Consider the following 27,821-nt stretch of genomic DNA (forward strand, 5'->3'; position numbering starts at 1 on the left):
GAAACATTTCGGATGACCGCACGGCAAGTTCAGCGCACTGCGCACACCCGCGTGTCACACCCAGACATGCGCTTTCTCGTCGTGTTGGCCGTCCACCTCCGCTGTCTGCCGCTGCTGCAGGCCATCCCGGACAACCCCGAGTCCAACCCGGACGCCGAACCCACGGCGGTTCTCGAGCCAGCCGGGCTGCAGCAGCAGCTACAGCAGCAGCTTCAGCAACAGCAGCAGCAGCATCATCATCTCGCCGGGCCGGGCACCCTGCGTTCGGCTGGCAGGGAGCCGCGGCACTGGGGAAAAGCGGGCGCGAGGAAGGGATCTCTGTACTGCAGGGTTGGCATCGGGTACCACCTGCAGATCCACGCCGACGGGAGGGTGAGCGGGACCCACACGGCGACTCTGCTAAGTGAGTAGCGTTGGTCTCTCTTGCTGTCTGTATGTGTCTGGGTGCGTGTGCGTGGAGTGGTTAGCGATACGCTGCTATATGTGCTACGAACCCGGCGACCCGAGTTCGATTCCCGCTCACGGCCAACACCGGTGACGATTATCTGAACCGGTCCTGATCCTCCCCTAGGTCGACTCGGCCTCAAATGAGTACCTGGTGCGGTGTGTAAACATCGCCACTGGGGAGACAAAGGCGGCCGGGCGTGGTGTTGGCCAACCACCCCCTCGTGTGCCGTGCCGGCCTTCATAGGTCCTCGCTAACAGCACTTGCCCCAACAGTCTCTTAAGGCTATACGGGACATCTTTGTCTTTGTCGTTTGGCGCGCATGGCCCTCTCTTTTATTACCGATGTTATCTCTAAATGGCGGGGTAAACGTTCACAGCCCTGTCAATTGCAGCAAGTTCAACCGGTGACATTTGGGCATCTTCTACGGCGCGCTGAATGGCTTCTCCACAACGGTGATAACGCAAATTGCCCTTCAGTCGCACAATCAAAACACTGTTTTCGCGTTTTGATAACATCCACTTCGTCAAACTCACCTGACCGAGCTTAACTCTCCCTCTCTCTCTCTCTGCCGACCTCAGTATTTTCTGAAGGCCCGTTGGCCGAAACGTCGACATCTTCATTTCCTCTAAGTGACAGCATTCATAAAACCCTGTTCGACGGTAATGTTTTACTGACATGTAAATGTATACATAGCAGGAACTTGACTCACCATATCGGCCTGTGTGTGTGTGTGCTCTACACACACGGGGAGCGGTAGTGTAGTGGTTAGCGCGCCGCGCTACGAACCCGGCGACCCGAGTTCGATTTCCGCTCACGGCCGACACCCGGTGACAATTATCTGTATCGGTCCTGGGCCTCCCCTCGGTCGACTCAGCCTAAAATGAGTACCTGGTGCGATGTGTAAACATCACCTGTGGGGAGACAAAGGCGGCCAGGCGTGGTACTGTCCACCCACCCCGTCGTGTGTCGTGCCGGCCTTTATTGATACGTGCTCGCTATCAGCACTTGCCCCAACAGTCCGTTACATGCGATACGGAGGATCTTTGTCTTTGTATCCTCGAGTAACCCAGCGACTTCAGGTAGAATCTCATTGCGGTGTTTCTGGGTGAATGCATTGCTATTATGATTATCATACATCAACTCAGCCGGTCTGTGTGAGTCGAAGGAGGGTAACGCGGGGAACCTGGTTCAGACATGACTCGCCAATCCTGCGGCCAGTAAATGTCACTCAGATCGCCGGGGTTCACAGCGCAGTGCGCTAACCACTGCGCCACCGCTCCACTCCACCCCCCCACGCCCCCCAAACTCGTAGAGGCGCAGAAAGCTCATTGAAACGAATTTGTGCACCACAGTCTCGTTTGCTGCACAATTACGATCATTCCTGTAGAAAACAACATAGGCAAAACATCATGAGGAACTACGTGGCATTCTTCAATATTATTTTTTTAATGCATATCAACTGTAACGCATTATTGGGTGATACCGCACCAGCAGGCAGAACTAAACAAAACGCAGCGCCTTCGTCGATGATACTGCGGCTTTAAAAGGAAAACTGTATAATAGGAGACGTTTCGGGCAACGGACATTCTTCAAGGCACAAGAATGCAGGTCAATAGCTATGTATTCTCCTATGAACAAATGTCATCACCCCAAAAAGTAATCGTTTTATAATGAAGTGTGGATAATAATTATTATTATAATTAACAAGATTAGCGGTTGTATCGCATTGACGTCTGATGTTAAACCTCATTTTGTTGTCACTCACGTGATAGAAAAAAACCAACACAATATCCAGTCATGTAAAGACAAACACCCTCTGTATCAGCACGTGGCAAGTCATGCGCACAGTGCCGCTCACCGGAGAGGCGATTTCGCTCCACGTGAGATCATTATCAGTGTCGAACACACGTACACGCGCACCTGTGCCTTAGCACCTGCGGGACCCCCGTGACACCACTGACAAAGAGCAAGAGCAAGTGACCGTCTGTCGGCGTGTTGGCTCACTTCCAGCTTTTAAAATTGATTTTGCCTGAACTGCAGATGGGGTGCTAATGAGTGCCGGCCGTGTGATGTGAAATCTCAACAGATAAGCATCTCAATGGGCCCTCGTCACCCGCTTAAATAAAGGGCATCGCCGATCAATGATTAAGCGAGGCGGTGTTTAAATGCGCGCATTATTTACGTCCTGGCACTTGCCACGGGAACGTGGAATTTCAAATCACAGGGCCACGTGAGGAGTATGAGCGGTTAAGCGACTTTGTTGCGCTGTGCTGTCCTGGCATCTGTACTTTGCTTCAACGTACAGACAACACTACCGTCGTGCTCAGAAGGTCATGTGTCTGTACACCCACTCGTGTCGGCTTTAGGGTCACACTCCACGTGCAGCGAATTACTTTGGTTACTGACCGTGGGAAGCGTTTGTCTATTGGGCGTTTTAACGCGAGACTTAAAGCAATGTCAGCATTTTAGGCTGAAACTGCCCTGTAAAATGTTCAGGGTCCTAATGAAACAAGTGTGATTCTTTTTTTATGTGTTGCTGGTTGTAAGAATATGCTCGACTATGTTTGTGCAAAATTTCACCTTTCATGGCCCTTCAAAAACAGCACTGCCATTTGAAGTTCGTCACTCTGGGTCGTGTGCGGGTATTTAATTCTCAGTAAACATGGAATGTTGGTCCAACGGTTCTAACCACGTGCCAATGTTTTTTCAACGTTTTATGTGTATTGGATATATGTGGTGTGTATGTGCATAGCAGCGGCTTTTGGATGTGCATAGCAGCGGCTTTTGGATAACCATCGAAAACAAAGATTGTCACAGCATCGCGTGCTATCGGATGTGCTTATGCGGCCGTCTGGAACGCTCTTCCTTCCGATATTGGGAAGCCAATGAAGCTATGCACATTTAAATCCAGATTGAAAACTCATTTCTTTAGAACTGCTTTAAGTGTTTAGTACATTGCCCTTCCCCCGCACCTCCGATTAGCACGGTTGGTTACGTATAATGCAAAAGAAGTCCAACATGCATACATACATACATAGGAATGACAGAGTTATTAACAAAAAAACATACTTGGGCCACGACACGTCTCTACGAGAAGAGGGACGATGTCCGACGGTGAAAAATAAATAGCGGAGCGGTAGCCAAGGAAGGGAACTCGTCCGAGAGGCTTTCGCCTCGTGGAGATGTAGCGATGACATCGGTTCGTGTGGCAGGGATCGCGTTCGCTGCGACGGCGGCGGATCGATCCGTGGCGGGTGACGACGATGCCGACAAATAAACTCGCGGTTCGATCGTCTGAAGAAAGAAAGAAAAATAAACACCGACAGAGATCTCCGCCCATAACGCGCACAACTCTCGGCGGATTCGCAGCTCGTGGCTATTCTTAGACGGCGGTGGATTAATTGCAGGATGAGTAGAATACACGGAGGGACGACGGAATACACGACGAAGACAAAGGTCCACCGTGTAGCCTGAACAGATTGTTGGGGCAAGTGCTGCTTCGCGAGCACCTATGAAGGCCGGCGCGGCACACGAGGGGGGTGGGTGTCCAGCACCATGCCCGGCCGCCTTTGTCTCCCCAGTGGCGATGTTTACACAACGCACCAGGTAGTAATTTAAGGTTGAGCCGACCTAGGGGAGGGCCAGGACCGATTAAAATAATCGTCACTTTGTGTTAGCCGTGAGCGGGAATCTAACTGGGGTCGCCGGGTTTGTAGCGCAGCGCGCTAACCACTACACTACCGCCCGACTCGCACACACACGCGGCGCGTATCTCACAGCCAGAGGATATATACAGTGTGCACACCTATGATTACGCAATCATCATCAGCCATGGTCAGTCCACTGCTGGACGAAGGTCTCCCCAAGCCATCGCCATCTCTCACGGCTCTGCAATGCTACAATCCAAACTCAAATAAATTGTTTTTTTATTGACCAGGTAAGGCCCGTTGAGCTGTGCAGTAGCTCTATTTCAGAAGCGACCTGGCCACAAATGATAGCTTAACGAAGTGGCTTAATGTGTGGAAATTTATAGCATGTTTGTGAATATCTTGATTTGAAGCTTTCGTGACTGCAAGAATCCATACTCTTTGGTTCTTTCGGTAAAGTCACGTAGGTATAAAATAAAAATTATTTTGTATTTTATTTTACACCTACGTGACTTTACCGAAAGAATCAAAGAGTATGTTTGTGAATGTGGAGAAAAAGACCGGAGGACCCGGAGACAAATCCACGCGACCACGGGGAGAGCATACAAACTCCAAATATACAGCAGCAGGCGTCAGGGTCGGGATGGACCCCACGACCTCCTGCATACCAGGCGAGGTAGTTAACATCTCGCCACCGCGGCGCCATTCATTGTCTGCCGCTATTCTTTACCATCGACGAACGCAAACGAAGTCAGCTAATAATAATAACCATGCTGTTAATACTTGAACATTTCCAAGGAATACATTGGCGTAATTATGTTAAATAAGCAATGTCGTGGATCTGTGCAATAATTACCTCTTAAAGTATATGTGCCTGTGTGTGACTAAATTCACCTGGAATGCGGCCGAGCTTAGAAGCTAAGCAGGTTTTAACCTGGACAGTTCTTCGACGGGCGAACACCATGCATATAATACGGGTGTGGTGAGCTGCGGGTGGGCAGCAGAGGGCAGTCTTGCAAAGTAAGTAGCGAGATGTTAACTACCTCGCCTGATATGCAGGAGGTCGTGGGTTCGACCCTGACTCCTGCTGCATATTTAGAGTTTGCGTGTCTCTCTCTCTCATCGTCATCACGGTGGCTAGGAGATGTTAACTACCTCGCCTGGTATTCAGGAGGTTAATGGGTTCGACCCCGACCCTGACGCCTGCTGCATATTTAGAGTTTGCGTGTCTCTCTGTCATCGTCATCACGGTGGCTAGGAGATATTAACTACCTCGCCTGGTATGCATGAGGTTCATGGGTTCGACCCCGACCCTGACGCCTGCTGCTGTATATTTGGAGTTTGCGTGTCTCTCTCCCCGTGGTCACGTGGATTTTTCTCCCGGTCCTCCGGGTTTTCCCTCCACATTTAGAAACATGCGTTTGGAGTATTTTGATGCTATATATGTCCAAATGATAGGCCACTTAAGCTATCATTTGTGGCCAGGTCGCTTCTGAAAAAGAGTTAAATAGCTCAGTGGGCCTAACCTGGAATTATAAAAAAAATATTTTAATTGATAAAATCACTCAAAACAACTCTATTATCGATAATATTGGTCGTGAAAGCCTACGTGTTAAATGGTAGGCAGGTATGGACGCGGGGATATGGCCGTTTCAGACGTGATTGTACCACCACTGATGTTGGCCCGGGATTGAACTCGGGTTAACCAAGTCTACGGTGTACATAGCGAACGTTTAACCCCCACTCTCACGCAATCGTTACTTAACGTCATGTGCTTATGCAGGGTCAATGCCCGAAACGTCACAGAGTTAAATCCATTGCATGTAACGGCCCCACTTTAGTGAACAAACTATTTCGCGATGCTGCGCCTACTGCTGCTGCTGCGTTGGCAGTGGTGCACAAGCAGGAATAACAAAAACACCGCGTTCTTCAAAGGAAAAAAAAACGTACACTAGGCGACGTTTCGGGCGAGCGACCTTCATAGCACGTTCAGTTATGGGCCGTGTAAAGTGCAAAGGGCCGTTCATCATGGTGCATTCATTTATGCGATGTGAAAAAGGGTCATTACCCGAAACGTCGCATCTTTTTTAAAGGCTGCAGCATTATTGACAGACGTGTTGAGTGAGGTTTATTATTATCTGTCCTTGTGCACTTTTTTTAAGGCGCTTTGGAGCGACAGAACGAGTCCGTTAAATATTGAGCGCTGAATGCACGCACGAGGCTAACCTATAGGCAATGAAAAGCAATGCCACACAGTTTATCAACAAGCAGTGCTTTAAAGACGCACTCGATTGTTCCAGCACGTTTATACTTAGTCAGAGTATCAGCCCGTGAATGTATCGATCCGAGTAGTAACACAACAACATTGTTAACACGATGATGTTAGCGGTCGGCCGGCAAACCAAAACAACAGGGAGAGACAACTTTTTTTTGATTTCGGTAACAACAACAAAAAACCCATCTCAATATTTCAGGAGCCGCAATGCCCCGTGATAAGTACGGAAACGAGTTGGTTCACTCCAAGGCGAGCCGCGATGGATCGATCGCAAGGATTCTGGATCTCTGAGTAAAACATTTTACCTCCCCCAAAAAAAAATCTTCAGCCTCGCAGCTGCATTAGTCCCCCGGTTTTTTTACTTTTAACAAAAAAAGTGCTTCGCGATATGAAAGGGGTCCCTTTGAGTTACAGCTGCACTCGACTCCCCGTTCAGAAGATAAGATCAGCCAAGACTATCGGCGAGTGTACGGGAGATGCAAGCTTCACTGTAAAGCTCTCGGAGTATCGCACACGCGGCGTGGGAGTAACTCGATACGAATTCACAGGGACGCACAGCGAACAGAGGTTTACACGGGGTTTATTAAAGGGATTCTGAAGTTCACACAGAGCTTTTGGAGATATATTCGCAGGAGAGATCAAAACAACAACCAAAGACTGGATCCTTAAAACAAAAGCCTCTGCATACTCGAGATTTTCTCCCCAAATTAGATCATTTGAACCTGTTGTGCTCGCTAAAGCAATGGATTTGGTATATACAGCAGCGGCAAAGACCACTCGTCGATAACGTCTGCATAATGATTCAACAGTTCAGTTCAAGTGGGGGATCTGGGACCATGGCCGATGGTCAAGAATCATTACGGAGTGGCAGCCAAGGAATGGAACGCGAGCGAGAGGACGTCAATCGGAGAGATTGGAGCGATCAAATCAGTGCGTGTGCAGCAGCTGTGATGATTACTGACATCGCAGGATGGCGAGATGGCGTCGACTTGGGGAGGTCTTCATCCATCTGTGGACTGACCATGGCTCATCATTATGAAAGATCCACGTAAATATGCTGTAGTGCGCCACCGCTCCCAACATTGCCCCACTAAAGACAAAGATCACCCTTATAGCGTTAACAGACTGTTGGGGCAAGTGCTGTTAGCGACCACCCGTTAAGGCGTGGACAGCGCACGAGGCTGCCTTTGTCTCCCCAGTGCTGATGTTTACACACCGCACCAGGTACTCAGCACCGGTTTATGTATCACTCCCCATTGACTTAGGTCGAGAAGGTTCGAAGCGCAATGCGCTAACCACTGCACCACCATTCAAACATATATATATGCTGTTACGCACAAGGTTGCGATCGGAGTGGACTGCTTTCCCACGTGTTGTAAGCGAGAACCTATTAAGGCCCAGTAACAGCACATAACATGACAGGGGGTGGTGGGGACCGGCATTAAGCGTGCCAGGCCGTCTTTGTATTCCCAATGTGTGAGCTAACAACGTAAACCGTGCGTGGTAGAATTTACTTACAAGAGGCCCCGTGCCAGATTTCAAATTACTAAAATATGTTTTTTTTAACGAATAACGCACATATTTATATACTGAACACTACGCACATAGCCACTCGTGAACGAGCGATGTGGATTCTACTTGTGTTCTGGAAGAAATAAAACAACAAACATCTCAAGACTTGGTTAAAATGTAGTCGAATCTACGCTTACAACGAGACAAAATCCGAAAAGATTTTCGCTTTCTGGACCGACAAAATAACTGTGGGAATAAAAATAGTGCCGTTTTTCGTTTATCCACATAGGCCAACGAAAGTTTGTCGCAAGAGGTTTTGTGAACGGTACTAAAGTCCGCAATCAGCTTCAGCCGTGATCATTCCGCTGCTGCATGAAGGCTTCCTCCCTAAGCCCCCACCCCACCATTTCTCGATGCAACGTTCCACGCATCTGCACATGAACTGACCGCATCGCTCCATCTCCTCCGTGTCCGTCCTCCCTCGATCGCGTTCCAGCCCTTGGCTGCCTCTGCGATCATTATTGTTGACAATTGCCCATTATCCCATCAAAGCAACGTATCGTGCCCATGCCCAGCTTACATGACAGATTGGATGACATCTCGAACCACGTGTTCCTCTGCAATTCCAAATACGACATCGTCGTCGTTTCTTTGTCCACGTCGAATGTCCGGTCAAAGTCCGCGCTACCCTGTTGCCGTTCGCAACACTCAACCGACCGTGTCTCTGTGGACGGCTGCCGCAGATTTCCATTGGCGGTGTCCGTTTATATATAAGCAGTGAAACGCGAACCCGCTGTGTTTGCAAGAGTGGGTGCTGGATTTCTGAAGTCTGGCCGTGATCCCCTCCTGTTGTAGAGGGGGTCGCGACCCCTGCAATTTCGAGTCATAATATAAAACTTCCTTTCAGAGGGATACGTTGCCCGTCGTCTCGCGCATTTGTGTGCGTAAATTAGCGTAAGGGGAGCGGTGGGCGCAACGGTTAGCGCGCTGCGCTACGAACCCCGGCGACCCTAGTTCCATTCCCGCTCACGATCGACACCAGTGAAGATAATCTGAACCGTTCCTGGGCCTCCCCTAGGTCGGCTAAGCCTCAAATGAGTACCTGGTGCGATGTGTAAACATCGCCACTGGGAAGACAAAGGTGCCCGGGTGTGTTGCTGGCCACCCACCCCCTCGTGTGCCGTGCCGGTCTTCACATGGTGCTTGCGAACAGCACTTGCCTCAACAGTATGTTAAGGCTATACGGGGGAGCTTTGTCTTTGTAAATTAGCGTGCACATGAAGACAAATGCATAAAGAAAAACCCGGATTTATATCGCAAATTAAGGAAAAATATCACTGATAATACATTTCTCACTTGATACAGCAAATCTGGCTGTGACGGTCCCACCTGATGACGGAGATTTTATTATTTTATTTTTATTAATTTTAATTTCATTATTTACCTACGTGACTTTACCGAAAAAACTAAGAGTATATACATTTCATACGACCAACCACTGGCATCTTCACCCAGGTTTCATCCGAAGTCATAGATAATACTCTACTTGGATGCTGCAGAGAAGGTATTTCATGATGCGTAGATGTTGAAATCGATTCTTATGCTCGCGATGGATCATGGCATCGAGTCGTGAGCACAGCAATCGAATGTTGAAGGTTCATGCTAAAGATATGATGTGTCACACGTGCACAACATACACCCACATTCTAATACCACGTGCCAGTTATGTTATTCTTGGGCGGGAATAAAACTCAGGTGGTCAGGTTTTTTTTAGCGCAATGCACCAACGAGTGCACCACTGCTCTACACAAAAAATACAAAGATCCCCCGTATAGCCTTTGTCAGACTCCTGGGGAAAGTACTGTTAGCGTGCACTCAGCATGGCCAGAACCGCACCCAACCAACTTGCCTCTGTCTCCCCAACACTGATGTTTCCACACCGCACACAAACGCTTAGTCGAACTTGGGCAGAGAGCCAGCTTATGATTCAGACATCACTCACCACTGACGGTAACCGTGAATGGGGATCGAACCCAGAAAATCCTGGATCGTGGTGCAGAGTGCGATAAACGACCGCGTTACCGCTTCCAAAGCCCCTTTGGTGTTCCATGTGCAATCACCAACACACCCGCACCGTGCACGTGTAGGTGGTCTCTGAACTTTGTAAGACCGCCCAGATGTTCTGAGCTGTTCTTCTAATGACTGATTATGCAATGTTACAGCACCGGGTGTTTGGTTACATGTAATGAGTGCTGACAGATGAAGAGAGATTATTTCACATATATTGCAAGTATGGAAACAAACACACAAAATCGCTCTAATTTTGACCCTAACTGCTGCCCCTTACTGATTGATGTATATAACAAATGAACTTAAAATAATGATGGAATATGTATCTCCCCAAAGTGTTTTTGGGTTGTACCGCGTGTTATTAATTATGCTCATTAAAATAATAATTTGAACTTTTAACGCACCGCACACAACCGTATTTGCTCAATCTCAAAGAGAGAGAGAGATGCGCCAAGATGCCCGACGTTTCGCTCCACGTGGCGGAAGCTTCTTCACGAACTAAATTTAAACTGCTTCAACGTGTATTTGGAGGCTCGAATCCAGTGATAACAATCTCATTCTCGACGAGGATCTGTCGCCGCATGGCGCAACCGGCACACAAACTAGTACCTATTTTACCAACTCCAGACGTTATGATAGTTCAATCCGATCCAGCTGACCGCGATTTGAACTCTCAACCTTCAGAATGCGAGTCAAGCGCTCCCATACCGCACGGCACTTGCACCCGTGTAGATAAAATAGCAGCAATAACAACATCGTGAGACAAGAGTGTGACACACACAAAAGCGACGAGCCATTCATCATAATTAAATGAAAAGTCGCGCCCCTACGCTGCGCTGGGATTTCCAAGGTCCAGATGTAGCACCCCACTCCCTCTTCCCGGGGACAGGTGTGGCAGCTCCTCTCCGTTTGAAGGCGAGAGACGCACGGGGAACCCCATATGTCGACTGACCCCTCCATCCGCTCTCATCCCCCTGCACCCGCACGCTCGCTCGCTCTCGCTCTCCAGGTTAAAGAGATTACGCGCGGTCATTACGGGGGCGTTGGTGGGGGGGGGGTGGGCCCCGTAACCATTACGGCGCAATTAATGAGTCCATTGGGCTCCCCGGATCCCGGTGTCTCGTTTCGCGAGCTCATTAAAGGGAGGTCTGTTAAAGTTAATTGCGAGAGTGGCTCGTAAGTTCGTAATGGGTGTCTCGGTTGTGTGTGTGGCTTTTTTTTGTGTTTAACGTAATTTTCATTAAGCACCTGCTTTGTTTCATAATTTGTGTAAGGGTGGTTTATGTTTGATGATCATTGATATCGAGCTGGGTGGCACTGTGGAGAGAGCGTTTCACTCACAATTCTAAGGAATGTGAGTTCGATTGCTGGTTGGGGTTTGAGGCAACCCCCTTAGTGACGAGATGTTAACTACCTCGCCTGGTATGCGGGAGGTCGTGGGTTCGATCCCGACCCTGACGCCTGCTGCTGTATATTTGGAGTTTGCGGTGGCTCTCTCCCCGTGGTTGTGTGGATTTTTTTCCGGGTCCTCCGGTTTTTCCCTCCACATTTAGAAACACGCGTTTAGAGTATTTGGTGACAGCACATTTCCACGTGATAAGTTACTTCGTTGGGCTATCATTTGTGGCCAGGTCACTTCTGAAAACGAGCTTTATAACTCACTGGGCTTTACCTGGTTAAATAAAAATAGGTTATAGTTTAGTTTCCATCTCTCTCGGGTAGATAAAATAGGTACCACTTTGTGGGAAGTCGCATTTCTTGTATGTGCATTGGTGTTTTTTTGTGAAACTCCAGCAATCGTGACCCACTACGGCCCACCTTTGCACGTTTACGGATCTTCGCATTTCAAATACAAATTTGATGTCGTTACACACTGCACGCACCGGATGTTTACTGAACAAACTAAGAGCTGATTTAAATTTGTTGTGGAAAAAGATGTGGCCTACTGTGCTGTCGCGTGAGTCTATGGGTCTAATCCAAGGTCATCATTAACTCCATTGATAATTATGATGCGTGGTTCGTTACATTAAGCTCATACCGGCTACATTGTACCACCATGAGCCACCGCCGACTGTTCACGTTTTCACTTGCGGAGTTAGTGGCCGCGTCTGCCCATGGGGTGCTCCCGCATGGGACGGGTGGTCCGACGTAGAGCGTGGAAAATAAGGAGTAGGTTTTACCCTTTCTATACTATTCTTAGGTTTTTTCGGTAAAGTCACGTAGGTAAAACATCAAAATTAATGAAAATAAAATAAAATAAAACAAAAAATCACGACGTTTTGTTTTGTTTTATTTTATTTTCATTAATTTTGATGTTTTACCTACGTGACTTTACCGAAAAAACCTAAGAATATGATTCCTTGCAGTCACGAAAGCTTCTAATCTAGGACCTTTCTATACTCTTTGGTTCTCTCGGTAAAGTCACGTAGTTAGAAATAAAATAAAACAAATCACGACGTTTCGATCGCAACACAAGCGGTCGTCACCAGGCAAAGGAGTCAGCCTCTAAAGGCAAACTGATTATAAAGGTTTGGAGATGGGTGTAGCCCAAGTATATCAACAACATCAGGAGCACGGGCGGTGCACGAGTGCCAATGCAGCAGCAATGCCAATGCAGCAGCAATGCCAATGCAGCAGCAATGCCAATGCAGCAGCAATGCCAATGCAGCAGCAATGCCAATGCAGCAACAATGCCAATGCAGCAGCAATGCCAATGCAGCAGCAATGCCAATGCAGCAACAATGCCAATGCAGCAGCAATGCCAATGCAGCAGCAATGCCAATGCAGCAACAATGCCAATGCAGCAGCAATGCCAATGCAGCAGCAATGCCAATGCAGCAGCAATGCCAATGCAGCAACAATGCCAATGCAGCAGCAATGCCAATGCAGCAACAATGCCAATGCAGCAGCAATGACAATGCAGCAGGAATGCCAATGCAGCAACAATGCCAATGCAGCAGCAATGCCAATGCAGCAGCAATGCCAATGCAGCAGCAATGCCAATGCAGCAACAATGCCAATGCAGCAGCAATGCCAATGCAGCAACAATGCCAATGCAGCAGCAATGCCAATGCAGCAGCAATGCCAATACAGCAACAATGCCAATGCAGCAACAATGCCAATGCAGCAGCAATGCCAATGCAGCAGCAATGCCAATGCAGCAGCAATGCCAATGCAGCAGCAATGCCAATACAGCAACAATGCCAATGCAGCAACAATGCCAATGCAGCAGCAATGCCAATGCAACAGGAATGCCAATGCAGCAACAATGCCAATGCAGCAGCAATGCCAATGCAGCAGGAATGCCAATGCAGCAGCAATGCCAATGCAGCAGCAATGCCAATGCAGCAACAATGCCAATGCAGCAGCAATGCCAATGCAGCAGCAATGCCAATGCAGCAGCAATGCCAATGCAGCAACAATGCCAATGTAGCAGGAATGCCAATGCAGCAGCAATGCCAATGCAGCAACAATGCCAATGTAGCAGGAATGCCAATGCAGCAGCAATGCCAATGCAGCAGCAATGCAAATGCAGCAGCAATGCCAATGCAGCAGCAATGCAAATGCAGCAGCAATGCCAATGCAGCAGCAATACCAATGCAGCAGCAATACCAATGCAGCAGCAATGCCAATGCAGCAGCAATGCAAATGCAGCAACAATGCCAATGCAGCAGCAATGCCAATGCAGCAGCAATGCCAATGCAGCAACAATGCCAATGCAGCAGCAATGCCAATGCAGCAGCAATACCAATGCAGCAACAATGCCAATGCAGCAGCAATGCCAATGCAGCAGCAATGCCAATGCAGCAGCAATGCCAATGCAGCAACAATGCCAATGCAGCAGCAATGCCAATGCAGCAGCAATGCCAATGCAGCAACAATGCCAATGTAGCAGCAATGCCAATGCAGCAGCAATGCAAATGCAGCAGCAATGCCAATGTAGCAGCAATGCAAATGCAGCAGCAATGCAAATGCAGCAACAATGCCAATGTAGCAGCAATGCCAATGCAGCAGCAATGCCAATGTAGCAGCAATGCAAATGCAGCAGCAATGCAAATGCAGCAACAATGCCAATGCAGCAGCAATGCCAATGTAGCAGCAATGCAAATGCAGCAGCAATGCAAATGCAGCAGCAATGCCAATGTAGCAGCAATGCCAATGTAGCAGCAATGCAAATGCAGCAACAATGCCAATGCAGCAGCAATGCAAATGCAGCAACAATGCCAATGTAGCAGCAATGCCAATGCAGCAGCAATACCAATGCAGCAGCAATGCCAATGCAGCAGCAATGCCAATGCAGCAGGAATGCCAATGCAGCAGCAATGCCAATGCAGCAGCAATGCCAATGCAGCAACAATGCCAATGCAGCAGCAATGCCAATGCAGCAGCAATGCCAATGTAGCAGGAATGCCAATGCAGCAGCAATGCCAATGCAGCAACAATGCCAATGCAGCAACAATGCCAATGCAGCAGCAATGCCAATGCAGCAGCAATGCCAATGCAGCAGCAATGCAAATGCAGCAACAATACCAATGCAGCAGCAATGCCAATGCAGCAGCAATGCCAATGCAGCAGCAATACCAATGCAGCAGCAATGCCAATGCAGCAGCAATGCCAATGCAGCAGCAATGCCAATGCAGCAGCAATGCCAATGCAGCAGCAATGCCAATGCAGCAGCAATGCAAATGCAGCAGCAATGCCAATGCAGCAGCAATACCAATGCAGCAGCAATACCAATGCAGCAGCAATGCCAATGCAGCAGCAATGCAAATGCAGCAACAATGCCAATGCAGCAGCAATACCAATGCAGCAGCAATGCCAATGCAGCAGCAATGCCAATGCAGCAGCAATGCCAATGTAGCAGCAATGCAAATGCAGCAGCAATACCAATGCAGCAGCAATGCAAATGCAGCAGCAATGCAAATGCAGCAACAATGCCAATGTAGCAGCAATGCCAATGCAGCAGCAATGCAAATGCAGCAGCAATGCCAATGTAGCAGCAATGCAAATGCAGCAGCAATACCAATGCAGCAGCAATGCAAATGCAGCAGCAATGCAAATGCAGCAGCAATGCAAATGCAGCAGCAATACCAATGCAGCAGCAATGCAAATGCAGCAGCAATGCAAATGCAGCAACAATGCCAATGTAGCAGCAATGCCAATGCAGCAGCAATACCAATGCAGCAGCAATGCAAATGCAGCAGCAATGCAAATGCAGCAACAATGCCAATGCAGCAACAATGCCAATGCAGCAGCAATGCCACTGCAGCAGCAATGCCAAACGCTGGGGATGCGGGGGGAAATCAACTCGGAAAAATTGACTAGTACCCGGCAGATATGATGGAACAACCATAAACAGTTAAGGTTTTACCTCGTTAATAACATCCTTTATTTCTAACTACCTGACTTTACCGAAAGAACCAAAGAGTATGGATTCCTGCAGTCACGAAAGCTTCAAATCAAGATCGACCCTTTCTGTCAATAAACCAGGATGTGTCAAGATTTTCAAACACGCAAGTGAATACCTTTTGCAAGGGATCAAGTGCTGCCTAAACCACGCGTGCTTGAGTTGAACGTGCAAACAAACATTCTCTGTCATAAAAGATGGCATTCTCTTTGAAACCAATTGCCTAGCCTCACCAGTGTCAGTATCTGATACCGGCAAAAAGGTCCCATGATGTAGCTGCCCACCCCGAGCCGGAAATGCGTTGATACGTGTGGCATTGCCCTTGTACTGTTCGCCTTTTGGTGTTCTCTGGTCTGACACTGCTGGTGAGACTGGGCCATAAAGAAGGCCGTCTCTGGTGTAGGCCAATCCGTTTCAAAGACAATGGCACATTAAATATCAGAGAATGCTTGTTTGCATGCTCACCATAGGTGCGTGTGGTTAACGCAGACTTGATTCATTGCAAAAGGTTTGAACATCTTACCACCTCCTGTTTTATTGCCAGAAAGGGTAAAACTTATTTTTCACGCGACGTTGAGCATTTGCTCATTTGTCTTAGGGCTTGGAATATTCACATCTGGGCCAACCGTACTGCAACTATGGCTTTATTTAAAGAGCGATTGTGATAGGGGAAGAAATGCTGTAACTGGCCCTCAAGAGCGAGACTAAAAAATAAAAATGCTGCTCCTGCACTTTAGTAACACTAGCAAGGAAAAACAATCGATGGACACATCGTAATAAATGAGCTCGTTGCTACAGGCCATTAATTCAACTTCAATTGCAAACTTTAGGCACTGTGCTGGCAGCGGCTGGGAAATCCGTAACAAATGTCATCGTTAATGAAATAATAACATTGTGCGTCAAAAAATACTGCTAATTATAACAAATGTTATCCAAAGGTCACCATCATCGCCGTTTTAATAACGACGATTTTAATTCGTAGATTGTGCTAATACCGTCAGGACCTCGGTGCTTTGCACCAGGGCCTAGAACATAAACATCACATTCAGACAAAAGCTAAATGAATAGCCCCAAATCAAAACAAAAACACGACTCGGCCAGATTGAGCAAAGTGGAGACTCGCCTCTCCGTGCACAGCAACGACACGACACTACATCGCTTGTCCGTGCTGCACCATGTGTGTGTGTGTGTACTGTGCTGAACCCTGTGTGTGTGCTGCACCCTGTGTGTGTGCTGCACCCTGTGTGTGTGCTGCACCCTGTGTGTGTGCTGCACCCTGTGTGTGTGCTGCACCCTGTGTGTGTGCTGCACCCTGTGTGTGTGTGTGCTGCACCATGTGTGTGTGTACTGTGCTGAACCCTGTGTGTGTGCTGCACCCTGTGTGTGTGTGCTGTGCTGCACCCTGTGTGTGTGCTGCACCCTGTGTGTGTGTGCTGTGCTGAACCCTGTGTGTGTGTGTGCTGCACCCTGTGTGTGTGTGTACTGTGCTGAACCCTGTGTGTGTGTGTGTGCTGCACCCTGTGTGTGTGTGCTGTGCTGAACCCTGTGTGTGTGTGTGCTGCACCCTGTGTGTGTGTGTACTGTGCTGAACCCTGTGTGTGTGTGCTGCACCCTGTGTGTGTGTGCTGCACCCTGTGTGTGTGTGCTGTGCTGCACCCTGTGTGTGTGTGTGTGCTGCACCCTGTGTGTGTGTGCTGTGCTGAACCCTGTGTGTGTGTGTGCTGCACCCTGTGTGTGTGTACTGTGCTGAACCCTGTGTGTGTGTGCTGCACCCTGTGTGTGTGTGCTGCACCCTGTGTGTGTGTGCTGTGCTGCACCCTGTGTGTGTGTGTGTGCTGCACCCTGTGTGTGTGTACTGTGCTGAACCCTGTGTGTGTGTTGCACCCTGTGTGTGTGTGTTGCACCCTGTGTGTGTGTGTACTGTGTTGCACTGTGTGTGTGTGTGTTGCACCCTGTGTGTGTGTGCAGTGTTGCACCCTGTGTGTGTGTGTGTGTTGCACCCTGTGTGTGTGTACTGTGTTGCACCCTGTGTGTGTGCTGTGTTGCACTGTGTGTACTGTGTTGCACCCTGTGTGCTGTGTTGCACTGTGTGTGTGTGTTGCACCCTGTGTGTGTGTACTGTGTTGCACCCTGTGTGTGTGTGCAGTGTTGCACCCTGTGTGTGTGTGTGCAGTGTTGCACCCTGGGTGTGTGTGTGCAGTGTTGCACCCTGGGTGTGTGTGCTATGTTTTTACCTGTGTGTGTGTGCAGTGTTACACCCTGTGTGTGTGTGCAGTGTTGCACCCTGTGTGTATGTGCTATGTTTTTACCTGTGTGTGTGTGCAGTGTTACACCCTGGGTGTGTGTGCTGTGTTGCACCCTGGGTGTGTGTGCTATGTTTTTACCTGTGTGTGTGTGCAGTGTTACACCCTGTGTGTGTGTGCAGTGTTGCACCCTGTGTGTGTGTGCTATGTTTCTCCCTGTGTGTGTGTGCTGTGTCGGACGTATTGGTACGAGTCCAAGTGATTTCTCGCTCAAACGATCATGAAGGTGCTCGGTGCTCATCTCCTGTTAACAGCCCTGAGCCAGCAGCAGCAGCGGTGGTGGTGGAAATGCAACGTTTCTATGCCACGATGCGAGTCCATCCATCCAGAGGACAACCGCTGTTGACCTTTCCCCACAAAAGTGCTACTTATTTTATCGACAGCGGACGAATGTTTTGACCGAGTCAATGTCCCCAAACCACGATTTGAACTCGTACTCGTCTGTGTGCGAGCCGCCCTTTGCTCTACTGCTGAGCGGTTACCAGGCCCAGAAGGCGAACGTTGTCTTGCTAACTCGCCCCGACTGGACATCTGCGAACAAGAGCTTTGTAGCTCATCGGATTCCTCCAATCCGAACACAGATTTTAAATCCGATCTTTCTACGTGCACTGTGTTGTGCGTACACTGCGCGTTCTATGTTTTCTCTCAGGGGAGGGGGGCACCTTTCAAAATCCTCGGACTATGAGTCAGACTTTTTTTCTTTTCTTCAAAATAAAATTTTTCATTCTCCGGTCCGAAGAAGAACAATCATGGCCGCACACAAGCCACCATTCAGCAGCGGATAGATCACGGCTGACGATGGCAGATTTCACGGTAACGAAATCTCAAGGACACTTAGGCTCCGATGTTAAAGTTAATGTTGAATCCAGCGATTGTCAGGTTCCGTGTGTGTGTCCCCCCATGCTTTTATTCCGTTACCATAGAAATGACGCTGTGTTGTATCTTGTTATGCGGCAGCGTTTGCTAACAAAGATGGTGGCTGAGTATTTTCAATCCATTAAGGAAACACAAACATTGAAAAGAGTTTTCGAGTCACGTGACACCCTGACCGTACACGCACACGCGAGATAGCAGGTTACAAAAACACACACACACACTCACTCGTTATGTCTATCCGAGTTGGATGCTGTAAAGTATAATTGTTATTCAGTGATGGATAGCTACGGGCCCTCGGAATCTGGACAAAGTCTTTCTCACCCTGCCAACTATTTAACGTGATCGTTAAAATCATATTTGGCTTTTGACCAAATCGCCATGAATGCACCCGATTTCAGCAAATCTCTGACGCTAAGCAGGGGTTGAGTCTGGTTAGTGCCTGGATGGGTGAACGCCAAGGCTTGCCAGGTGTTGTAGGCGTGGGGGATGTGAATTAGCCAGAAGATAACGAAAAAAACTCAACACATTCGTCAATAACACTACCTTTAGAAAATAAAAATAAACATATAATAGATGATGTTTTAGCTGCGATGATGAAGGGCCACAGTGGGGTCTTTTTACAAATGTGTTGCGTTTTGTCTTGTAATTTGTGCCTGTGCACCACTGCCAACGCAGTAGCATCGCCAAATAATGTGTTTAACTGAACGACGGCAGAGTGTTGAGTGCGATGACTTTATATTGCCGCGGGGTTTTCTCCGGACACTCTGCTTTCCTTGCACATGAGGCCAACCACTCACTGATAGAAATTGGCCAAACGTCCCAATGCAGCCAAGGCCATCTTGATAAAGTCCCTTGGGACTCAGCGATGCTTTCCTGGACCAAGCAATCGTCACGTATTACCGTATTACTGTACACATCGTCGGCTGTGCCGATACTATTTCTTCTGCATCCTCAAAAAAACCCAAAACCCCAAAACCCGTTATCGGCACATCAATCCCCAAGTGTCAAAGTGGCTTTATCCTTAAGAACCAGGTTTTGATGACACCGTCTGCCGAGCCACGACACCACGAGACGCCACGTGGGACTCGTTCGGCTCCGTCGTCGCTCGCTATCACCACCGGTCACCTCAACGGTCCTATGAGTTGTGCTTGAGGTAGCACCAAAACACTCGTCACAGTGGACTCGCACGTCCAGAATGAACGGCTCATTCGAACATTGCAACCTGCTGGTTTCGACAGTCCTCGAACACATCGGTGTATCATTGGCGCAACACTGGTGTGGAAACACCGGTGTAATATTGGTGTAACACTGGCGTAACAATGGTGTAAAACGCCAGTGTAATATTGGTGTAACACCGGTGTAAAATACCGGTGTAATATTGGTGTAACACTGGCGTAACAATGGTGTAAAACATCAGTGTAATATTGATGTAACACCGGTGTAAAACACCGGTGTAATATTGGTGTAACACTGGCGTAACAATGGTGTAAAATACCAGTGTAATATTGGTGTAACACTGGCGTAACAATGGTGTAAAACATCAGTGTAATATTGGTGTAACACTGGCGTAACAATGGTGTAAAATACCAGTGTAATATTGATGTAACACCGGTGTAAAACACCAGTGTAATATTGATGTAACACCGGTGTAAAATACCGGTGTAATATTGGTCTAACACTGGCGTAACAATGGTGTAAAATACCAGTGTAATATTGATGTAACACCGGTGTAAAACACCAGTGTAATATTGATGTAACACCGGTGTAAAACACCGGTGTAATATTGGTCTAACACTGGTGTAACAATGGTGTAAAATACCAGTGTAATATTGATGTAACACCGGTGTAAAACACCAGTGTAATATTGGTGTAACACCGGTGTAAAATACCGGTGTAATATTGGTGTAACACTGGCGTAACAATGGTGTAAAACGCCAGTGTAATATTGGTGTAACACCGGTGTAAAACACCGGTGTAATATTGGTGTAACACCGGTGTAAAATACCAGTGTAATATTGGTGTATCACCGGTGTAAAACACCAGTGTAATATTGGTGTAACACCGGTGTAAAACACCAGTGTAATATTGGTGTAACACCGGTGTAAAACACCAGTGTAATATTGGTGTATCACCGGTGTAAAACACCAGTGTAATATTGGTGTAACACCGGTGTAAAACACCAGTGTAATATTGGTGTATCACCGGTGTAAAACACCAGTGTAATATTGGTGTAACACCGGTGTAAAACACCAGTGTAATATTGGTGTATCACCGGTGTAAAACACCGGTGTAATATTGGTCTAACACTGGTGTGTAACACTGGCGGAGGAGGACGAGGAATGACCACGCGAACGCTGCTTCCCGAAGCCCTCTCGCCGCGACTGGCAGACCTCGACATCACTTGCCGTCCAGCTCCTGAGCATATTTGACGGTCGCAAGGATATCAACGGCGTCGGGCAGAACGATTCTCGGAGGCGAATGGGAATTATCTTGAAAGCGTTTTGCGCAGACGCGATAAGAGGCGCGATGCGTAAGCACCCCCCCGTCACATCACACCCCCCTCGCGACGTTTCTGCCTAAGTCCCGTGCCGTAACACGGGCTTAACCCCCTTCACGATACCGCGTGAGCTGCCGCGCTCTTGACGTCACGTGCATTCCGTCGAATTTCTATTCCCTCTTTGCGTACGAATACGTAAGACGATCAGGAGCCACGGCGAGAGGGCAACTTCGGAAGAGGTTTCGTGGGAGTTCTGGGTTTTGGAGACCCGCAGCGATGTCCACCTGTTAACGCGTGTTCGCGTCGCCTTAAACACACCTCGCACTTTACACCATTGGAATCTCATTTGCCAGTAAAAAATATGATAATTGGGTTTTTACCCTTCTATCTGGCAACAAAACTGACACCTTTTTTACAAGGAGTCATGTTTGCATAGACCACAATACTTGCAGCCATAATGCAAACAAAAAACGTAACTCTGATAATATATGCAACTTCAAGGACAGTGCAGGTATTGTGGTCTATGCAAACACGACTCCTTGTAAAAAAAGGTGTCAGTTTTGTTACCAGATAGAAGGGTAAAAAACCAATTATCACACCTCGTACTATCAAGGCGAGTACTCTATGGCAATGCGTTGCTGTGTACGCGCATGCAGCCCTTTAGTCAGGTCCGTTGCGGGATGAGGGCCTCCGCACGCCGTGCGGGTCATGGGAGATATTTGGCCGTGCTTCGCCACGCCGGTCAGCGCGGCTTGAAGGCCAACGACGCATCTCGTGTGTGGGGTCGGGGGGGATGAGACTCGCGTGATGCGATCTTCATTCTGCCACGCGTGCGTGCGCGTGTTTATCAACTTACTTCGGGGTTTCCATCAAGGCCGTAGCCATGGAGTCAACATTGGGGAGGACCACATCTTCCAGGGGGTCCGGAGGTGCCCCCCAGAAAAAAATCTAAATTTGAAAAGAATTTTCTGCCTAAAATATTTTAAAATTCACTAACACATGGGATGGACTTTATTATTATTTTTACAATAATGTCTAATAGTGTATTGTATTACATTGCTATATTTTTTCTTTTTTACCTTTTCTTTTTTCCTTGTATGTAATGGCAGAGATTAGGGATTGATAAAGTACAACCATAACCACAATCATATAAACATGAATCTATTTTATAGCGATATATTGGGGGGGGGACATTTTGAGCATATTTGAATATTAGGGGGGAATCTGTCCCCCCCAATATATATTATAATTACGGCCTTGGTTTCCACCGTGGTGCTTGGTCTAAAAAGTGCCAGGTGGAGGGGTTACCAGCCCCCCCCCCCCTCTATGCAGGAGGCTCGTGAAGGACGCGACTGGGCAGTTGGAAGCAGTCGCCATCCGACAACGGCGGGCAGAGGAGCGACGTTCACAACAACGAGCAGATCACCGGGTGGTTAACATGCAGCAAGTTGGCACAGTATTGGGCACAGCCAAAGCATCTGCCAGTCATCTCAGTCAAGTCAACCCATGGCACCTGCTGGGTCTGTCCCTGACCTCCTGCCAGCGAGGCTTCCACACTTCACGTGGCCTCAAGGTGCACCTGGCCTGGCACAGGCGCCGTGGGGACATCGCCACTTCGTGGCAAATGGCGGCGATCGTTGTTTATCAACTACAAACCGCGCTATGAGCCTGACAAGATGGGTTGTATGCACGGCCATGGCCAGTGCCGGATTAAGCTAGTACGGGGCCTGTAGCATACGTTAAAAAGGGGCCATAAATAAAAAAACACATAAATATTAAAAGACAAATTTTGTACTTGCATAGTAGAGCAATTATATTTTTTCATTTGCTATACACCAAGATAATACGACAAATCGTTAACCTTAAACACCCAGTCGTTTGTAAACGTTCAAGGCAGTATAGTACTATAGTAATAGAGCAAGTGCAGAACCACTGAATCGGAATTGATAGCTTGAAAGCATTTAACGCGGGGCCCATGAAAGTGCGGGGCCCGTAGCACGTGTAGCTACTTGTGCTACTGGGATCATCAGGCACCGACCATAGCTAACATCAGTAGCGAGTGATAACTTAACCAATCCCCCCCCCCATTGCCCACCGCTTCACCAACCCAAACTTACCAGCTTATGGTGAAGTATAGTCAAACAATTGCCGTGACCAACGTGATGTGGCAAGGCCTTCGTCCAGCAGTGGATTGACAATGGCAAAAAAGAATTATGAATTGTTAATACACGTGCGCACATTATATAAACACACCTACTAACTAAAACACGTGTGCGTTTACAGTGTTTCTAAAGAGTCTTTCGGGCTGTGAGGCAAGCGAAGGCGGCATATTAGCAGAGAAAACAAATACGTATAATATGTGTATATAGTTAAATTGATTTAAGTAAATATATTTGTCAGCTATGATGTATGGACTTGAAGCGTGGTCGTTGACAAAACGGAACGCGCGCTTTTAAAACTGCGCAGACGGACACGGAAAGTCAGCATCACGTTCGCTATAATTCAGGACATCTGTCAAAAAGAGCTTCATAGCTCATCGGATTCCTCCAGTATAAATACAGATTCGTATTCAACTCGGAGAGAAGGCGACATTGATTTGTATGAAAAATATGAACAGGTTTTACCCTTAATGGCAATAAAATCGGTGTTAAGATGTTCAAACACCAAATAGTTAACTTTTGCAAGGTACATCTTAACACATATTTCATTGCCAGAAAGAGTAAAACCTATTCTTATTTTTTATGCTTTGATACTGTCAAAAAAGGTCCCCTAAACATTGATTTGGCTCCACGAACCTGCGCTGTGAATACACCTCCGGTTAGCACGGTTGGCTACGTACGCTGCGAAATAAGTTTAAAATACAGAACATACGTAATTTGGCCACGGGCCCTTCTGTGCAGCTGCACCGCCTGCACACTCGACCGCCACACCCCTGGTGCCGATCGTGCAACGTATCGAAGCCGTGCCGGAGTTGGCTTGTGTTGACCATGCCGATGGAATTACGTACCCCCAGAAAGCCGCCGGGGTACCGATGAGATGTGTAAAAACACGGTTTACACAAATTTCATGTGGAGAGACAGATATATGACGGAAATATTGTGTGCTTATCTATCGTGTTATTTATATTCTCCACAACGACGATTATTATTATTATTATTTTGAGTTACACGCTTCACTATAAAGGGATGCCTGCTGAAAAATAGTGACCATTTCAGGCCCTTTGGGCATTTTCAAGACATAAATCCTGATGTTTAAAAATTACCGATGATCACGTAAACCTGAATATGCTAAATCTCGTCACGTGTTGGGAGATAGGCAGGGTTTTAGCCTGGATAGTCGTTGATTGTGCGACCACCATGCACAAACAGGTTGTCATCGGGCACTTTGGGCTATGTTGTGGGCAACAGAGATGGCAGCAAGATCAGTTTGTTGCCCTGTACCTCTATGCTCCCCCAACCCACCACATTACCGAGCCGCACTGAGCAGCGTGGTGATGCGGCCAAAAAAACCCCCGTGACCTGCACAGAGGCGTGGGCAGGCCCTCATCCAGCAGTGGATTGACAACAGGGCTGTACCTGCACATATAGGATGCGTTACATAGTGTTAAAGTCATCGTGTCAAACATGTTTAACGCCCTCCAATGTCTTTGCTCGGCTAAGCACACGGGGTGCGTAGCAGTGTTCCTGTTAAAGTAAAGGCGATGTTTTCACAACTGCCGCGATCAGTTGCTTTCGACTTGCGGTTGCAAGCCAGCCGCAAGTTGGCACGCGGACGTCGCTGCAACCAGTTGCGCGATGACTTTGACAGCGAATTGGTTGCTCAGCTGATCGCTCAGCTGTGGACCCGACTTAAGCGCAGTGGGGGCCGGTGTCAGGACGCATCAGGTTATTTCATTTATTTTAACACCGGCATTAAAACAATGTTTATGATTTTACCGCATTATTAATATTTTTGTTCTTCTTCCTGTGAGGGTCACCTGGAATCCGTTATTTAAAAAAAAGTCGACCAAGAACCCTGAATGTGTGTATATGTTGAACTTCTTTCGCACCGTACGTAGCCAACGACGCTGATTGGAGGTGTGGGGGAAGGATGACTAAACTAAACACAAAAAGCGGTTTTGAGACCACAAAAAAGTCTGAAATTTATTTCAAAAGATAATTCACGGTACACATTAACGTTAATGGAGGTCAGATTGAACATCTGCTAACATACTCTTTGGTTCTTTCGGTAAAGTCACGTAGGTAGAAAATAAAATAAATTACGACGTTTCGATCGCAACGCAAGCGGTCGACCGACTATTATTGATAATTTTCACATTCTTCATTTGTTCATCATTTTGATACCGGTAAGAAGGTCCCACAGAGACAATGAAGTGTTGTTCGTTTCACTTGAGGGCTCTAACCCCCAGCCACCGCCGAGTGAGAGATAAACCCGCTGGCGATGTGTGACGTCGGTTTGCAGGTATGCTGGAGATATTCGCCCTCTCGCCGGGCATCGTGGTCATCAGGGGAACCTACAGCAATCGATTCCTGGCCATGAACTACAAGGGGAAAATCTACGCCTCTGTAAGGTCTCGTCCATACGCACACACAAAGACAAAGATCCCCCGTATAGCCTGAACAGACTGCTGCGGCAAGTGCTGTTTGCGAGCAGCACCTGTGAAGGCCGGCACGTCACATGAGTGGGTGGGTGGAAAATACCATACCCGGCCGCCTTTGTCTTCCCAGTGCCGATGTTTACACACCACACCATGTACTAATTTTAGGCTGAGTCGACCTAGGGGAGGCCCAGGACCGGTTAAGATCATTGTCACTGGCGTTGGCCGTGAACGGGAATCGAACTTGGATGACTGGGTTCGTAGTACAGCGTGCTAACCGTGGCAAAGACAAAGATCTCCCATATAGCCTTAACAGATATGCTGCAAGTGCTGTTAGCGACCACTTACGAAGGCCGGAAGGGCACACGAGGGGGTGTGTGGCCAGCACCACGTCCGGCCGCCTTTGTCTTCCCAGTAGCGATGTTTTCACACCGCCCCAGGTACTCATTTGAGGCTGAGTCGACCAAGGGGGATCCAGGAACCGGTTCAAAAAATCGACACTGGTGTTGGCGGTGAGCGGGAATCGAACTCGGGTCACCGGGTTTCGTAGCGCAGTGCGCTAACCGCTACACTGCCGCACACAAAAGTGGCGATCACGGTGCCACTTTTGTGCCCTAAGCACGGCGCGAAAGAAGTTCACCGTGCATACGTCCAAAGTGTGAGTGGTGTTCAAACAGCAAATACATAGCTTTTTCAAAAAAAAGTTCGTGGTATAATTGTTTTATATATATAACGATAGATGCCATGTAACGATTCGTTGATTTTTCAGTTCCAACTTTCTTCTGATTCTTATGATTGCAGCCATATCGAATGGTGCGGCCAAGAATCTATTATTACAATGTATGAAAATCATACAATTTATACGTTAATCTGCCACAAGACTCAGAGAAGGTTTCCTGAGTTAATAACGGCATTTACTTGATTATTTTAATCTGGCCTAGACCCATGAAATATTTGGAAAGTTGACTCGTCTTGTAGCTGTACAAGCCACAACATGTGTTTAATTTTGAACACCAAACTCTGTCGTGACGCAATTACTCTGCCCCTACAACAATGCCACACAATTTATTTGAATCACCACTCTGATGATTTTAAATTCATAGTGTTGCTTCTGCTGATATCAATGCGTATTCTCCATCTGTTGTTGCTGCTACTAATACATCCGTTACTCCTGCTGATTACACTGCGATTGATACTATTGCCGCTTCTGATTATGCTGCTACTGGTGCCATTGGTACTCCTGCTGCTGTTGACACCACGACTGCTGCTACTTCTGCTGTCGCTGCGCTGACACCACTTTGCCCGCAACCGTTGCCACCGCCGCTGCTGCCGCTCCTTCCACCCGGCTCGCCGCTAATCCTCGTCCATGCCCCCTCCGTGCGACCAAGGCAAAGTTCAACAACGAGTGCAGGTTCCGCGAGACCTACCAGGAGAACAGCTACAACACATACTCCTCGGCCGCCCACCCTATCGCACCAGCCCCGCCCGCCAGCGCCTGGTACCTGGCCCTGAACAAGCGCGGCCTCCTGCGGCGCGGCAACAGCCCCCGTCTGGGGCCCAACCACGTGTCCACGCACTTCTTGCCGCTCTTCAGCGGCGCGACGGACGATTCCGCTCGTGCCTCCGACTCCGCGGCCGTCGCCGGCGATAAGACGTTTCGCTTCGTCGGCAAGAAGGCGCCGGCATCTGTGGCCGTGCCCAAGCAGACGACGGCTCGATCGGCGCCGCCGGCCGTCAAGGTGCAAAGGAAGGCCGCGGAGAGCGCACCGAGGTACTGGCCCAAATTTCGCTTTGGGTGACGTCGCGAGAGAACGACAAGAAAAAAGATGACCGTGTTTAGGAGGCCATTGCAGCTGCTGGTGTCGAAATGCGGCCGGGTGCCGCTGCAGCTGATGGAGCGCTCGACTCGCAAGCGGGTGGGATGTGAGCTCGGATCCCGGCCGGGGAGGCCGACTCAACCATTCATCGTAATCAATGCAGGGTTGAGAAAATACGTACCGCTGTTATCAAGCCAACGGTGCTTGAACTTATGGCCCTGGCCATAGAAATGTGGAGTTTCCACCACTGACCCGGGGCTGTTGATGCAGGTGTGGACATTCTGACCCGGACTTTTACCGAAATTCGGTTGGTCGTTGAAGAGAGGGCCGTCACTGACTCATATTATTTGTTGGAAGCTCAAGTTGTATTCT

General features: G+C 48.2%; 1 protein-coding gene across 1 annotated transcript; it reads left to right on the forward strand.

The window, feature by feature from the left end:
- Positions 1–6: 6 nt before the first annotated feature.
- On the forward strand, positions 7–27,693 carry LOC144946604 (fibroblast growth factor 5-like). Its single transcript, XM_078875620.1, has 3 exons — positions 7–403; positions 25,497–25,600; positions 27,021–27,693. The coding sequence occupies exons 1-3, from the start codon at positions 13–15 to the stop codon at positions 27,429–27,431; spliced, it is 906 nt and encodes a 301-aa protein (XP_078731746.1). The 5' UTR covers positions 7–12; the 3' UTR covers positions 27,432–27,693.
- The last annotated feature ends 128 nt before the right edge of the window (positions 27,694–27,821 follow it).

This window comes from Lampetra fluviatilis, chromosome 41 (assembly GCF_964198595.1).
Source record: "Lampetra fluviatilis chromosome 41, kcLamFluv1.1, whole genome shotgun sequence".
Taxonomy (NCBI): domain Eukaryota; kingdom Metazoa; phylum Chordata; class Hyperoartia; order Petromyzontiformes; family Petromyzontidae; genus Lampetra; species Lampetra fluviatilis.

Excerpts from the sequence above, each read along its gene's own strand:
- LOC144946604 (XM_078875620.1), top strand. The coding sequence starts at position 13 with ATGACCGCACGGCAAGTTCAGCGCACTGCGCACACCCGCGTGTCACAC. Across the intron at positions 404-25,496 it reads CCACACGGCGACTCTGCTAA|GTATGCTGGAGATATTCGCC; the intron begins GTGAGTAGCGTT and ends GTCGGTTTGCAG. Across the intron at positions 25,601-27,020 it reads AGGGGAAAATCTACGCCTCT|GCAAAGTTCAACAACGAGTG; the intron begins GTAAGGTCTCGT and ends CGTGCGACCAAG.